This window comes from Calliphora vicina, chromosome 5, assembly GCF_958450345.1.
Source record: "Calliphora vicina chromosome 5, idCalVici1.1, whole genome shotgun sequence".
Taxonomy (NCBI): domain Eukaryota; kingdom Metazoa; phylum Arthropoda; class Insecta; order Diptera; family Calliphoridae; genus Calliphora; species Calliphora vicina.
The window spans coordinates 72,029,637-72,044,920 of NC_088784.1; the positions used below are offsets into that span (position 1 = coordinate 72,029,637).

General features: G+C 34.3%; 1 protein-coding gene across 2 annotated transcripts in view; it reads right to left on the reverse strand.

The window, feature by feature from the left end:
• The window catches only part of LOC135962094 (GTP-binding protein RAD), a 113,349-nt gene that overhangs the window by 77,342 nt on the left and 20,723 nt on the right, over window positions 1-15,284 (reverse strand). For both annotated transcript variants that reach the window (XM_065513834.1, XM_065513833.1), the window contains exon 2: window positions 3,153-3,300. In XM_065513834.1, coding sequence (XP_065369906.1) covers window positions 3,153-3,300 — 148 coding nt within the window. The remainder of the gene's footprint in view (window positions 1-3,152; window positions 3,301-15,284) is intronic.

A 15,284-nucleotide genomic window follows, 5' to 3' on the forward strand; every position in this document is an offset into this window, starting at 1 on the left:
CTTGACGAAGAATCAACACCATCCAGAGAGAATCATTCAAGTTCGTCAGGTCCAGCCGAAAAATGGCAAAAGCCTGAAAAGAGAACATTACAGCGGCAAAACAGGAATCTTGAACTAAATGCATACCAGCTGACGTTCAGCGGCAATGAGGTACTGAGTTCGGAAATTTCAGAACTGGAAACTCCTATAAAGCTCTTTCTATACTTATTTTTGCAAAGGAACTTATGAAGAAAATTTCTCTATTTGGTGCAGAAAAATCCCAACATTAACTACATTGTATGAAATTCCGTCCTTGGTACTCCGCTTATTCAACAAAACATGACTGCCAATAAATTTGAAAAGATTAGACATTATCTGCACTTCAATGACAACAGCAAATGTCCTCCAAGAAAAAATCCTTGGTTAGCTTAGGTTCCGTGGGAAGCCACTCATCAAGCAGCACACTTGGGTCCATTCAAAACTGATCCCATTGTGATAGCCAAGGAACTTCCGTTGTTTTCGAGTTAAACCAACCAGATTCCCTGATGAAGGAGTAGATTCATCCTTGATAGATCATACAATCAAGGAATGGGGTTCCGAGGATGCGTTCCTTCAGGTTTGTCAGAGCCGGGAAATGTCAGAAAAGGGGAGATACAGTCTCCTGCTTATTCATTATGACAGCCGATCCCATTGTGATACCCAGGGGGTAAACAGCAGGATATTGATAGTACTTCCGCTGTATTCGGGTTAAACCAACCAGATTCCCAGATGAAGAAGTAGATTCGTGTAAGATTCATCGTTGATCCAGGGACCCATTTTAGCGTTATCTCATTTAGGGATACCCGTCATTCCTCGGTTAACCTAGATGTCATGAAGACACCCGCTATTCCGTTAACGGTAGCCTTGCTATTAGTAAATATACATACAATGGGGAGCTCAAATGAGTATATGTTTCTATTTTGTGCACTTCTTATGGAATAAAAATAAAACTAATAAAGCAAATCCAAAACTTTTTCAATAGGATGGTGACCCAATACACACGTCAAAAATCGTAAAGAATGGTGTTCCTAAAAAAATTCTTATTAATGCAGTTATCAGCTCAATGCCCTGAGTTCAATCCTATTGAGAATTTTTAGTGAATCGTGAATTGGCGGTTGAAACAATACCGATTAACTCCTACCAATTTGTACTAGCTTTAACAACGGATTGAGCACGAGAGAGAGAGAGTATTCCAAAAAAAGTTAATGAAAAATTTATAGAAAATATACCAATGCGTGTAAAATTTTATTTACGTAATAAAGGATTTTGAAAATTTTTTTAAAAAATGCAATTCTTCCCTAAAGTTATTGTGGGGTGCAAAATTGAGTACATTCGAGTTATTTTAGTTTTGTCTGTTTTTTTATTTAGAACTGGATGTTTTTTGTTTTGAATTGTAATTCATTTTGTTAAATATTAAACATAAAATAAATGACAGAAACAATTTTTGGATTTGCTTTATTAGTTTTATTTTTATTCCATAAGAAGTGCACAAAATAGAAACATGTACTCATTTGAGCTCCCCACTGTACATATGTATATAACCAGATGTTCGCTAATACCTCAGCCAATTGGATGCATGTTTAATGGTAGTAATTTCCGCCTGAAGAGTAGTACAGAAGTTAGGTATCCTAAAGTAGGATTTTTATGCCCTCGTAAGGAGGGAAGAGTCAGCGCTGCCATAAATCCCTGTTCGGTATTATAATATGGAAATGCCTATCGAAAAAAGGTTTTGCGATGCAGTAATCGTCATTGTCATTTAGAAAAATAAGGAATAGAGTAGCAGAAGGAACGCAGCCTTGCGGTAACCCTGAATTTATCTTGAACTCGTTTGAGGCGATTTCATCTATTACAACTCATATAGTGCGATTTCTGAGAAAGCTCGATATAAATCGAGAGAAGTTAATACCGACACCAAAAGCAATAAGCAATATGGAACGACACCTTTTTTCCGATAGGAAGGTTAGTAAGTCTCCCGTAGAGCATACTCTACGAAAGCCATACTGTCGGTCGCTTAGTAAATTGTTGGACTCTAAATATTTCACTAGGTCGAAGTTAACCATACTCTCCATAACTTTGGAAAGTGCCAAATTGCTATTGGGTGATAATTTTCAGGGTTTCCTTTTAGGAATTGGAGTTGCATCAGCAACCTTCCAACATACAGGAAATAAGACGGCACGGTATGAAGTGCTGAAAAGGTTAGGTAATGTATGAGCTAACGTCGAAGAGCCCTGCTTCAAGAAAGGCACTGATATGCCATCTGGCCCAGGAGACTAATTTACGTTGAGATCCGATAAAACCCTTTTTACAGCGCAAGATCGAAATAATATATTTGACATAGTTACTAATACTCTTTCGAGTTCGGGCAGTGATTGATCACTTTCCAGCACGTGAAAATTACTTGCGAATAATTCAGCTAAAGGTTAGCTTTATCGACCGGGTCAGTGAATGTGAATTTTTGCGTAGCGAAATAGTTTCTGCGTTTTGGTTATTGCGCCAAATTCTGAATTCTTTCTCTCTGGAGCTGATGCCTACTTTGCAGGTCTGATTAAAACAAGATTTTTGTCTAAGTATAATCGATGATTTCTTAGAAGGTTTAAATGAAGCATATGCCAAAGTTCCGCGAGAAAAACGACCATGCGTATATGAGCAAATATGCTCCACGAATGTGTGTAATATGCTGAAGTGATAAAAAACCAGGAAACTATAAGTGGGGCTATAAATTATATGTTTTGAGTGGTCTTTCCAGATTTACTTATAAGACGGATATAGAAACTGGTACAGAAAATATTGTCAGAACAGATGAGCCAGATTTAGGAGCGTCTTACAACGTCATAGTGCGACTATTGCGTATGATTCCGTGATCCCAAAATTACAACCTCTACTTTGACGTCTTTGCATCATTTAGAATATCTAGCTAAAGAAGGAGTAGGTACTATCAGAAGAAATATAATTCCTGATTCCAATTTTTCATTCAAAGAATAACACAAAATATGTGTTTTCTTATATTTGTACATCTGTGCGAAATTATTGAATTTTTTAAATTTGATGATGTTGAGGGTTAATTCTAAAGTCCATTTTAAGGACATCCTAATGTATATATGTTTGTATGTATGTATATGAGCAAGTGTACTTACGGTGTTGTTGTGGCCTTCTTTGTGAAAGTTTTCTTCTTTGTGGTGGCGTTTCCGTTTCGCTAAGTCTGGGCTCACTGGTGCAGTATGATCGAGTTTCTTGTAAATTATGTTGCATTTGCTGCTGTTGCTGCTGAGGACGCCTTCGTACCTAAAAAGAAAAAACAGAAAAATAAAATATATGTATTAAATAAATATTAATAACTAAGATGTTGTAATTAATTGAAATTTAACAATTTATATATCGTTAGTTTAGTGAGCAAACATGCAAAGTTCACTTTTTAATAAAATTGAGATTTAAAATGTTAATAATTATTTAATTTTATCTAGTTGTTATACTGTGCAAAAGTGAAATAATATTCTTTTTATAAAACATTTTTGTTTCGTCCCAATAGGAATTAATATTTATCTTAATTGGTAATCAGCTGATACTAACATATAAATTATTAAAATTTTTTCCACTTTTCCCCTCTGAATATTTATGAAAACCAACTCTATTGTTTCTAATTTGATTACTTCAATCCATGCAAGTATCAATTCCCAAATTTAATATTTGCTTTTGTGTTTTACTAATTAAAATCTTTTAGTCACGTAATAGTTTTGACCTCTTTTTTTGTCACTTACTTTGTGTTTCTCTATTGTTGTTAACAATAGACAATTCGCGTCGGCTTTGGTGGCAACCTGTTAAATTAATTATTGACTTAATTCAATTAATTACATATTTGTATAACTATCTGGCACAATTACATACTCTTACATTTCAACCACAATATTAGGCCGAACAAATAAACCTTGGCTGTGAAAGTGTCATATTACTTTATTATCAAAATAAACATACAATTTGTGGTAAACAAAAAAACAAAAGAAATCAAATATTTACATTAGAAACCAGTACATAATGTGACTACGCACAGTGGGGACAATTGCAAAAAAGTTGTAATAAATCTGAATCTTCTAAGCTACTGGTCCGATTGCAGAATAATGAATTAACAAATCGTAAAGGTGACCACCCTATTAGAATACAAGATAAGATACAGGGTTTCAAAGTTGACCACCTCGAATTAATAAGAAGTTTTTACAGTTTTTAGTTTGAGTAAATATGGACAGATTTCAATGAGTAAGACTTTGGAAAGAAGCAAGTGGGAAGTTAATGAAATTTAAGTTATCTCTTATAGTTATAAAGATATTTAAGTTTAAATTTTTACATTTTCGTTTTTTACCACGACTTCGTTTTGTTTTTCGTAAATATCTTCAGTAATAGAAGTTCAAATATTTTTCTAAAAACATCATTAAGTTTGTCATTCCGTTTGTAATTTCTACATTTTTCATTTCCGACCCTATAAAGTATATATATGCTCTGGATCTTTATAGATAGCGGAGTCGATTAAGCCATGTCCGTCTGTCAGTCTGTTGAAATCAACTTTCCTAAGCACACAAATAACTTACATACACGATTCATACATCAATATCTCCGGAATTTTTCCGGCTCGGTTGCTATTTAAAATCGAGAAAATCGGTCCACAAATGGCTATATGTAAGGATAAAACTAGGACAACCTCGATTTTTTACCTATATTTTTGATCTATATCTGAATTACTAAGTCATTAATATAGACAATATGGATATCTAATGATAGATATTTCAAAGACCTTTAGACTTACAATGGGTCAAAATCAAAAAAAAATAAAAAAAAATTATTTTTGAAATTTAAAAAATTTTACAAAAACAATTCCAAAAAAATTTTTTTTACAAAAAATTAAAAAAAAAATTTAGTTTACCTAAAAATATTTAAAATTTTTATTTTGAATTATAATTTGGTGAAGGGTATATAAGATTCGGCACATCCGAATATAGCTCTCTTAATTTGTTTTCAAGTATCGCAGTCCAGGGCAGGGGCTTAAGCATTCTAAGAATGGATCTAAGAACTACTAACCCCCATACCTATTGTGTTTACCTATTCCGGTCGACTTGTGATCACGACCTCACCTCGGAAGCGTCTGTTCCCTATGTTAGGGCGGCTATAGAGTCCCTCTCTCTCTGCATATTTTGATGTCAGTCCGCGACTGTGGTTTGGGCTATCTAGACAACATAATCGTAACTTCCAGCATGTGTTTCCTATATTAAGGACGTCTGGAGGGTACAGTTAGTCCGAAAGTTTTGTTAAAAACAAAAATCAAAGAAGCGTCTGACTCACATTGAGCGACATTCTGGTAGGCGTCAGCTTCAGAGGAGCGGCAGTGTCTATTCTTACCTATGGCAGAGGTATAAATTGCCAACCACTCCTGTGAAATGTCGAACAAAAAAGACGTCTCTATGTCCTTGGTGGAGGGTGCTAAAATCCCCGTGGTACTCAGGCGAAGGCCACATGTCTGAGTTTCACTGGAGCGACTGTGACTGAGACGATCCAGACGAATATCCAGGGTTTAGTAGTCGGTGATGCTATTGGGGTACAAAAATCGGACAAATTTCTAACCAAACAGGAAAGATTGACTTTGGACGACAATCTCTCTATGCACTTTTTTCAAGGCAGCTATCTATGACATCGATACTGCCGAGTTGAATTCAGCAAATGAATATCGAAAATTCGACTATACGTATCTACTTGGACAGTCTTGCATCAGTCAAGATTCTTAACTCCAACGTTGAAATGTCTTCTTAATTGTATTCATTCACTGGCAGAACTAAGACAACATCATGTCGAGTTAATATGGGTTCAAGATCATGAGGGCTTCCGAGGTCATCCTGTATGTAATTCTTGCGCAAAGGGATATTCACACTCCCTTTGAGTGTTATGGTAAATACTTATTCAAACTATTGGTCATTGTTAGATATGACATTTTCCCATCTTTCTGGTAACACATGGTTTCCGATCCAAAAGAACTTCTCATCTTTTGAGGCCAAGAACGCAGAAAGCGAATTTCAGATACTCTGTTCCAAAGTGAATTGATCCCAGAGAGAGCGTTCTGCATAGATCAAACAGATAGTAGTCAGATGGAGCAAGGTCTTTACTATAAGGAGGGTGAGGCAAAACTTACCAACCACTTGATTCTAAATACTTTTAAACAAGTATTGCAACATGTTGCCGATGATGCAATATTACTGTTTGATGTCTGGCCACATTTTCTGGGTATTTTCGGTCAAAGCTCGCTTCAAACGAATCAGTTGCGTTTGGTACAGGTTCCCTGTGATGGTCTGGCCAGATTGCAGCAGTTCATAATAGATGATACTTTTGCTGCCACCAATACAGAAAACCTTAGCGCTATGTATATTTGGCTTTAGTATCGATTCGGCTGGTTGGCCGGGCTTCACATACGATATCTTACGCTTTGGGTTATTGTAATGGATCAATTTTTCATCGCAAGTAATGATCCGATGCAAAAATGATTTTCTTTTCAAGGTCTCTCGAATTCAATTCGTATGGTACCAAATTCCTCTGCTTTTGGATGAATCCAACTGTTCGCAAACGTTTGTATTCTAACAGGTTGGTTACAAGTTTCAATAATTTTCTTGAAACCCATGTCTTCCTCTACGATTCGTTCAATCGGTTTTATTCAGATTTATTACGACTTTTTTGATCGACTGATCCCACTGTGCAACGTCGCTATAGCAATTTAGACATTTATATGTTAAGAATGAGGGAGTTATTGTTATACAGCGGCATTCACAAATGATTGTTTAATGGTCTACAACACGAATTTTGTTTGAAAAATGTTAATGACTTTAAGCATTCGTTGTCTTGCCTGCTAAAAGGCCTATGTGTTTCCAGGTGACCAACAAAACAGTTTTATTCTTGAATGAAAGCCACACAATTTTGCATATAATCCTTTGCAGAGATATTTGGGAATACATTAGTGATTGAAATGGTCAAATAAAAATATTCAAACTAATTTTAATATTAAGAGTTTTTTTTTTAAATGGCACAAAGAACCATTTAAAACAAATTTTGTTCTAATTTTCCACAAAGTCAAACATGTCACAGAAAATTTGCATACATTTTTTCCCATATTTCCAACTCCCTTACAAAAAGCATGTGTTAAACAAATTCAATAAGAGCCTCAACTATAGATTCAAAATGATATTATCGCTTAATATCTTTGGACATACAACAGCAATTAAGCATAAAAACTGGATATTAAAAAAAACCACCAAAACCAAAAACAAACAAAAATGTCAACGAAATTATTAAAACCGCCACAATATTATGGGTATATTAATGGTCACGAATAAGAGGAAATGATAAAAACGTAGTACAGTGCACTCGCGATAATATGAACACACCAAAATATGAACACCTCAAAATATTAACACTTTTTACTTCCATAGGCTACTCTAAAATATGAACATAGTGAACTAAGCTGTTCATATTTCAAAGCTTTTTAAAATATGAACACCTAATTTTTGTTTTTTTTTAACGTATTTTATCTATCCACACAGAGTTGAAATCTAAATCAACAGGGTAGTGGCTAAATTCTAATTCAACTTCTTAATAATTTTTGGACTTCCCTAGCTGTTGATGGGAATTATATGCCATTCGCAAATATGAACAATCCTGTAAAAGTGAACTGGCCTGGTTTTAATTAGTTCATATTATCGCGAGTGTACTGTATTTGCCTTTTGGCAGGACAACCAACAACTAACAACAAATAAGCATTCAGAATATAAAATGTATATGTTTGCAAATGGTTATTGTAGAAGTTACAAATCGAATGACAAACAAAAGTAGCCTGCTTTTAGCACTCATGGTTAAGGAAATTAAAACAAAATTAAAGCGTTATGTAAATTAAAAAAAAACATGGTCTATAGAACATATAAAAACGTTTCTACATTGACCATCCTACCGAGCCCTAACAGCGAAATAATGTAAAACACAAAAGTCAAGAGAAGAAGTATTTTTCTGATTTTTTTATTACAATGTAAAGAAACTAACAAATCCCTACGATACTTTGAGTGATAAACTCAATGATTCAAAGTTATTGATTTTTATCTAAAAACAAAAGGAACATATTGTTGGTTAAGCTCTTTTCTCTGTTATGGATTGATATGCATATTTGTGAGTATATACTACTCGTACACTTACACTTACCCAAAATCTATTTACAGTTCAACACTTTATACGATTCCGGATCAATGAATCCCTGACTTTTTGATAAAAAATCATTTTAATTTTCAATATAGTCTCCTTTGAGCTCTATACACGTTATATATTTGTATTCTCTTATCCATTCCAAAAAATAAGATTTGTCGAGGTCATCCAAATAGGTATTTGTTTGTGAGATGATTTCATCGTTGCAGTCAAATCACTTTCCGCCGAACCATTTCTTCAGGTTTGGGAACAAGAAATATTCATTCGGGGATAAATCCGGAGAATAGGGAGGATACGAGAGCAATACGTAGCCTAATTCATTGATTTTTTTCAATGGAAACTGCTCATGGGTTAACCCTAGCGGAAAGCTTTCTCATGCCCTAGTGAAAATCAAAATTGAAATATGGCTTCCACAATCTTCCACACTTTCAATCTCCTTCGGGTGTAGAGAGCGTCCAGAATGTTCGGCAGCTGTCGTGCTTGTACGGCCACAACGAAATTCCGTGAACACTTTTTTACCATTGAAATTGATGGTGGAGAGTTCGCTTAGTATTTATCAAGCTTAGCCTTTATTTGACTTATGGTTTTTCCGCCAAAAATAATGCTGAGGTCACGAAATTCACTTCTTTCCATCTTCTCCTCAAGTCACGCGGTAGTCTTCTATCAGTATCTCTCAAACTCAAACTAACTGCCTCAACTTGTTCAAATTTTGACAAGAGTCTAATGGCAGATGCCTGTTGATAGAGCAGTGTTGCCCTTTCAGTTAAAAGACGGGAAATTAAAAGAGTCACGGACTTATTGACCCGTCCTCGTACATGTCTTGTAACGGTATAAACATGTTGATGCATTTGTTCGGAATAAGTAGGCTTTCTGAGTGACTTAAACCATTGTTAGACTAGTCTTGACACATACATACATTAATTGTTTTATTTTATACCCCAAGGGAAAATAGGGGTCGACACCGGTGCTCCGAGATGCACGGAACTCATTTCTGGTAAGAATTATCTAGTGCCACGAGGATCCTTTGGCCCAAGGACTTGTCCTGTTGCATTTATGGTGAGGGCACTTAGGTGAACACGTGCTGACTATTTGAGATCCAATGGGTGAAGAGGTTGGTTTAAGGACTGATATTTGTGCTAGTGTCAAATTTCGGGCCACCAATTGCATCTCACTAGATGCTGTTAGCCGAAGCACATAGCCATTAAAAGTAGCAGATAGCAATTGGCGCTGTGCTCAGGAAAAGTATTGTGGCATTCATGATATAATGATCGTTGGGCTTGGTTCTCGGTCGAGGTCAATTGTGTGATCATGAACATACACTTTGACTTTTATTGGCCGATGCTTTCAAAGTCAGAGATCATATATCCGACTGGTTTACCAGGATGTTGCTGCTTTGATAATTGATTAGCTAGCTATGAATGGCAGGGACTAGATAGCCCGAGCTCTCGAGCCAGCGGTTTGTGCATAAATCTGTGCAGTCAAAGTACAAGAAGTTGTCAATTGTGTGGTCCTTATAAGTTACACAATGGTGGTGATAGACTCATTGATTTTATCCAGTGTTAAGAGCACCGTGAGGTTGGGTCATCATGACAGGTACCAACGCAAATCTTAGACACATTTTCATTGGAGTCACAACTAGTTACAGAATTATCTACATATGTGAATAGTTTCATTAACATGTATGTTCCCTAGGCATAAGTTAATTTATCCTGTATAAATGTATAAATTACAAAGAGTAAATTGACTCTCCAATAGACTACTTATGGTGGGTAAAATTTCTACTTTCTGCAATATAAAAAAGCTTCAATAGGATAATTACTAGAGACACTAAAGTGACGATTGATTTCACGCTAGATTACGTGTGATGTATAAAGTAACCAATTGACTTTTCTCTGTATTGCAAAAAGCACAGATCTCTGAGTTTGTTTTGAATGATAATGAGTGCAAAGTGATTGTGGTAGATAATGAATGAGAATATTTGTGAAAGGTAACAGTTGTGAGGATACATGAATATATATTAGGGATTTTGGGAATAGGTATAGAGAAATAGTTATGTTAACTTTTGATATCCTGGTGGATAGTTATCTGTATTTTCAGCGTAGCGTCTTCTGTAGCGTCAATTCAATCACGTAGGGTTAGAGCGAACGTTGTGCAGTGAGGGTGTCAGTGGACAAGTGTCAATGATGCTCAATGTCAGGTGGGGATAATCGCTTCATAGGTCCTTCTTACTTTCGAAATTCATTTTATCCCTCATACTTAATCGTAACTGCTATAGGTATTTACAGACGACAATACTGTGTACTAATAGATTTCAAAATTAAAATATTATGGAAAACATTTTTTTTGCTTTGAAAACATCGCATTTTCCGCCAACAAAGCCTCATATGCGGGAAGTTGTGCTTTACTTCTTTAATTTGAAATAAGTGCCGCTGAAGCACACCGATTGCTCACCAAAGCTTATGGTGAATATGTTCAATCGGTTTCAACGTACGAGAGATGGTTTGTGCGGTTCAAAAGTGGTGATTTTGACAAGGAATACAAAGGTCGCTTAGGCCAGTCAAAAAAGTTTGAAGACGAAGAATTAGAGGCATTACACCATGAAGATTGTTGTCAAGCTCAACAAGAGCTTGGGAGCTACTCAAGTATTCATCCAAATATAAGGAAATTGGGTATCATACGAATTGAAACCGAGAGACCTTGAAAGAAGATTTTGGATATTCGAAATGATGCGAATCATTACTTGCGACGAGAAATGGATCCATTACAATAAATCGAAGAGCCGAAGTCAGAGATCTTATGTGAAGCGTAGTCAACCAGCCGAATCAACACTAGAGTCAATAAGCCATGACGCTAAGGTAATTCTCTATATTATGAGCTGCTGAAATCTGACCAGACCATCACAGGAAATCTATACCAAATGCAACTGATTCTTTTGAAGCGAGTATTGGCCGCCTTATAGCCCAGATTATGCGGCCATACATGAAACCGTAATATTCCATCAATATGCAATACCTGTTAAAAAGTATTTAGATTGAAGTGGTTGGGAAGTTTTGCCTCACCCGCCTTGTAGTCCGACTACCATTTGTTTCGATCGATGCAGAACGCTTTCTCTGGGATACGCTTTACTTTGGTTTCGCTTGGTTTGTTCTTGTCCTCAAAAGATGAGCTCAGTATTAACAAGTATTAATATTCACTACTGTAGTCCGAAAATTCAATATAGGATATATCATAGGCGTTCTTGCCGCCCTTCACGTGTTTATGGTAGAAAATGTAACTGATAAAGTAGGTGACAGCGTTTGTGCAATTAAATGAATTATTGAGTGTGTGAGCGATGTTTAACAACTTTTTTGAGAGGTCTGTAGAAAACGTTATATTCTCTTGCATTTTTTAGCCTCCGTCATTGCTGTTGTTGTTTATTAACTTTTAACTTTGGGTCGCTTTTGTTTTAATTATTGTATGTGTTTCGTAGTCAGTTGCTGTAGGCAGCAACATCAACAATAGCTGAGGCTAAAGGACGTCATACATTGCATGACATTTGGAAATTGTGGGTTTTATACTTTTCAGGGAGATTATGTGTGTGTGTGTCTGACTGGCTGTTATCGTTTGTGTATGAGTGAATACCCGGTAGTTCAAAGTGTCCCGAACTGAATTTATCCGTAATTGGGGTAACTACTAGTGGTGTAATTAGTTATGTGACCAATTATTTTAACTTGTGCTTGTCCTAGGCGAAAGTCAATAGATTACAAAGAGGCTGTAAAGATAGCTGGTCCAAAATAGACAACTAATTGTATTCCCATACCGGTTACCTTATTAGCTACCTAACTCATTACATGACAAGCTTCATATTTTAATATTTTAATATCTATTTGTCCTAGGTGGAAGCTAATTGATGTTCCAAGTCACTTTAAAGGGACAGTCGTAAGACTTTGTCAGATGATATTAGTGGTGAGTAAAGAGCTCTTAAATAGAAATAAAATTAGACTTTTGAAATGACTACATCATTATATATTGTATTTTGTATGAAAATTATTCACTTCAGATTATAAAGGGTGACTAAGTGGCAATTGAATCTCCAATAGACGACTTCCGGTGGGTAGATATTGTTACGAAATTGTACTTGAATTCAAATGTAACGATTTTAAGGGCTGATTTAAAAGTACCATAATGCTTTCAAATAACAGTGCTGTAATAGCAAACTGTAACATATCTGTGGGCATTATTAAATAAAAGCTTTCAGTTGATTTGATCGTAAGTTGGCAACGCTGTATTCGAATTCGAATATTCAGTTAAAGAACATTGTAGAAAGTACACCACAGATGGCGTATGTATTAGTAAGATCTAGAATATTCGAACTTTGACAGTTAAAGAGCAATCTAGAGTGCAGATAGCAGTGTTATAAATAGTGGCAGAGTTTGCAGTCGTGAGTCAGTTTATCAGAGACGCTATTCAGATAAACATCAACTGAGTGCCTTAAAGTGTGGTGTGTTTTTCAATTGAATTCGTGTACATTATAAAGTGTGTCTTTATTTCTGCGAATTTATAAACGTGTATATAAAAACACTGAGTGACTATTTAATTCTGCTGTTGTTGTACATTTTAAATAAATAAAGAGTTGTTACAATTTTTGAACTACTAAACGGCTTTTATTTGCAATCAAAATTATCCGGTTTATTTAAAGGAAATAAACCAGCGTTTTAAAAAGGTTAAAACGTAACAATATTTTCTGCAATGTAGTGCTAAACAAAATTTAAGTTCCTACACTCTAGATTTCTTGGAGATAATTAAGTGACAATTGTCATCACGCTAGATTACCAAGGATGTATAGATTAACCAATTGACTTCTCTTTGCACTAGAAAGAGCACATACTTGCCAAATAACCCTAAATATATAAATTGGAGTCAGCCAAGTGATCAGACATTAGTGAAAACTACTGTCTATCAGAGCTGTAAATGAATCATTCTTTTTTGATTTTAATTCATTATGAATTAGCTAAATTTTGAATTAATTCATTGAATTGAAAAAATGAATTGAATGAAATTTGAATCAATTCAAACGAATTAGGCAGAAATGAATTTCAATTCATTTCCAATTCAAATGAATTTGTAAAAATGAATTGCAATTCATTTACAATTCATTTGAATTGAATTGATTTTGAATTAATTCAAATGAATTAGAAAAAAGAATAGCAATTCAAATGAATGATTCAAAAATGAGTTGCAATCAATCAAATTCAAGAGCAGATCTCTAGGGGGAATGAAAGATTTCTCCTACCAAAATGAAAATATCCAGTACAAAAATTGAAAAGCCTTGTCCTGTATACGCGCCTGATCAATGAAAACATGGTGTTTGGAGTTTATTTATTCAAGAAGAACTGATTTTTATTTTGAAATACGCTGAACGACAAAACATATTTAATATTCAAGAAGCAATTAATAATTTTTGAAATTTTGTGACCCACGACCACCCAACAACAAACTTTTTGCTAATATTTATATTATATTTATTTCAAAAAAATAAAACTATCTTCCAAAAATAATCAAAAATAAGGAAAACTAACAATGTATGTAGTTCAAAACACAATTGAGTTTCATTAATAAGGCTAATTAGATTTAATTAGAATGCATCATTCACCTTAAACAACAATAGCTTTTCAAAATTATCATCTGAAAGAAATCCACGTTTAGGGATGTTTAGAATAGAGGCGTACGAAAATAATCTTTCAACACCAGCTGACGATGGTAACGGCGCATTATATTTAAAGGAAGACTTTTTAACCGTCGATTAATTATACTGCATACTTAATGACATTGAAGAATCTGCTAAATATGCTGCGAATTTCGCGTCGGAGTTGGAAATGAATTGCTAATTTTTTTTTTAATTCGTTTGAATTAATTCAAAATCAATTCAATTCAAATGAATTGTAAATGAATTGAATTAATTCAAAATCAATTCAATTCATTTGAATTGGAAACGAATTGCAATTCATTTTTACCAAATTCATTTGAATTAATTCAAAATCAATTCAATTCATTTGAATTGGAAACGAATTGCAATTCATTTTTACCAAATTCATTTGAATTGACTCAAATTTCATTCAATTCATTTTTTTGTGTGAATGATTCGCGAATTAATTCAAAAATGAGTGATTCATTTACAGCTCTGCTGTCTATGAGGGATACATTGAATACATGCCTAACTGCTGGGTAAGTTTATGTTTGGATTTGTATTTTTGTGTGCTAATTTGACCATGCAATGGATTTTCCTGTGGTTAAATAACTAAAAGGAATAATAATTTACTCCATATTTTATGTTTAAGTTGGGGCAAAAGTTGGTTGTAATTTACAAAGTTTTTTTTTTAAGTAAAAAAAATACAAATTTATTGACATTTAATATCAATAGGAATTGTGTATGTTTTGGAAAAGTATTTAATAAACATAAGATTGTACTGAAAAATGCGATTGATGTGTTAAAACATTTTTAATAAGTTATGGAATCGTATTTTGAAAATTCAGAGTTTTTGAGTATTGTCGCTAAAGAATCTTCTATTTTTCAAGAAAATAATCAAGTTGCTTTACTCGATTAAACAGTTATTTTACAAAGTATTTGACCATTTACAATTGTCTTTACCTTTAATCTTGATTAGTTATAGCTTTGGAGCGCTTTTTAATGATTTAACACTTTTTTAGAAAGTTATTGACTATTTAAGTTTTTTTTTAAATTCTCTTATAAGAAATCGATTGTCGTGTTCTATTTGAGTCGAGTTATCTTCAATATTGCAATGTGTAATCTGATTACAAGGTTTACATGAATCATCGACACTTATTGTCAACCAGTGGATGAACGCAAACGACAATTCAGATGTATACAATATGATTGTCACGAAACTGGTTCAAATTGTCAAATGGGAAATAAATTGAAGATTGTGCATAACAAATCAATCAGACAATTCTTTTATGCAACATTATAATACATTTACCAATGTGACATGTTCCGTTTGTAACGACCACAGGTTTACATACACGCAAATATTTAAGGAAACTCACTTGTAAAA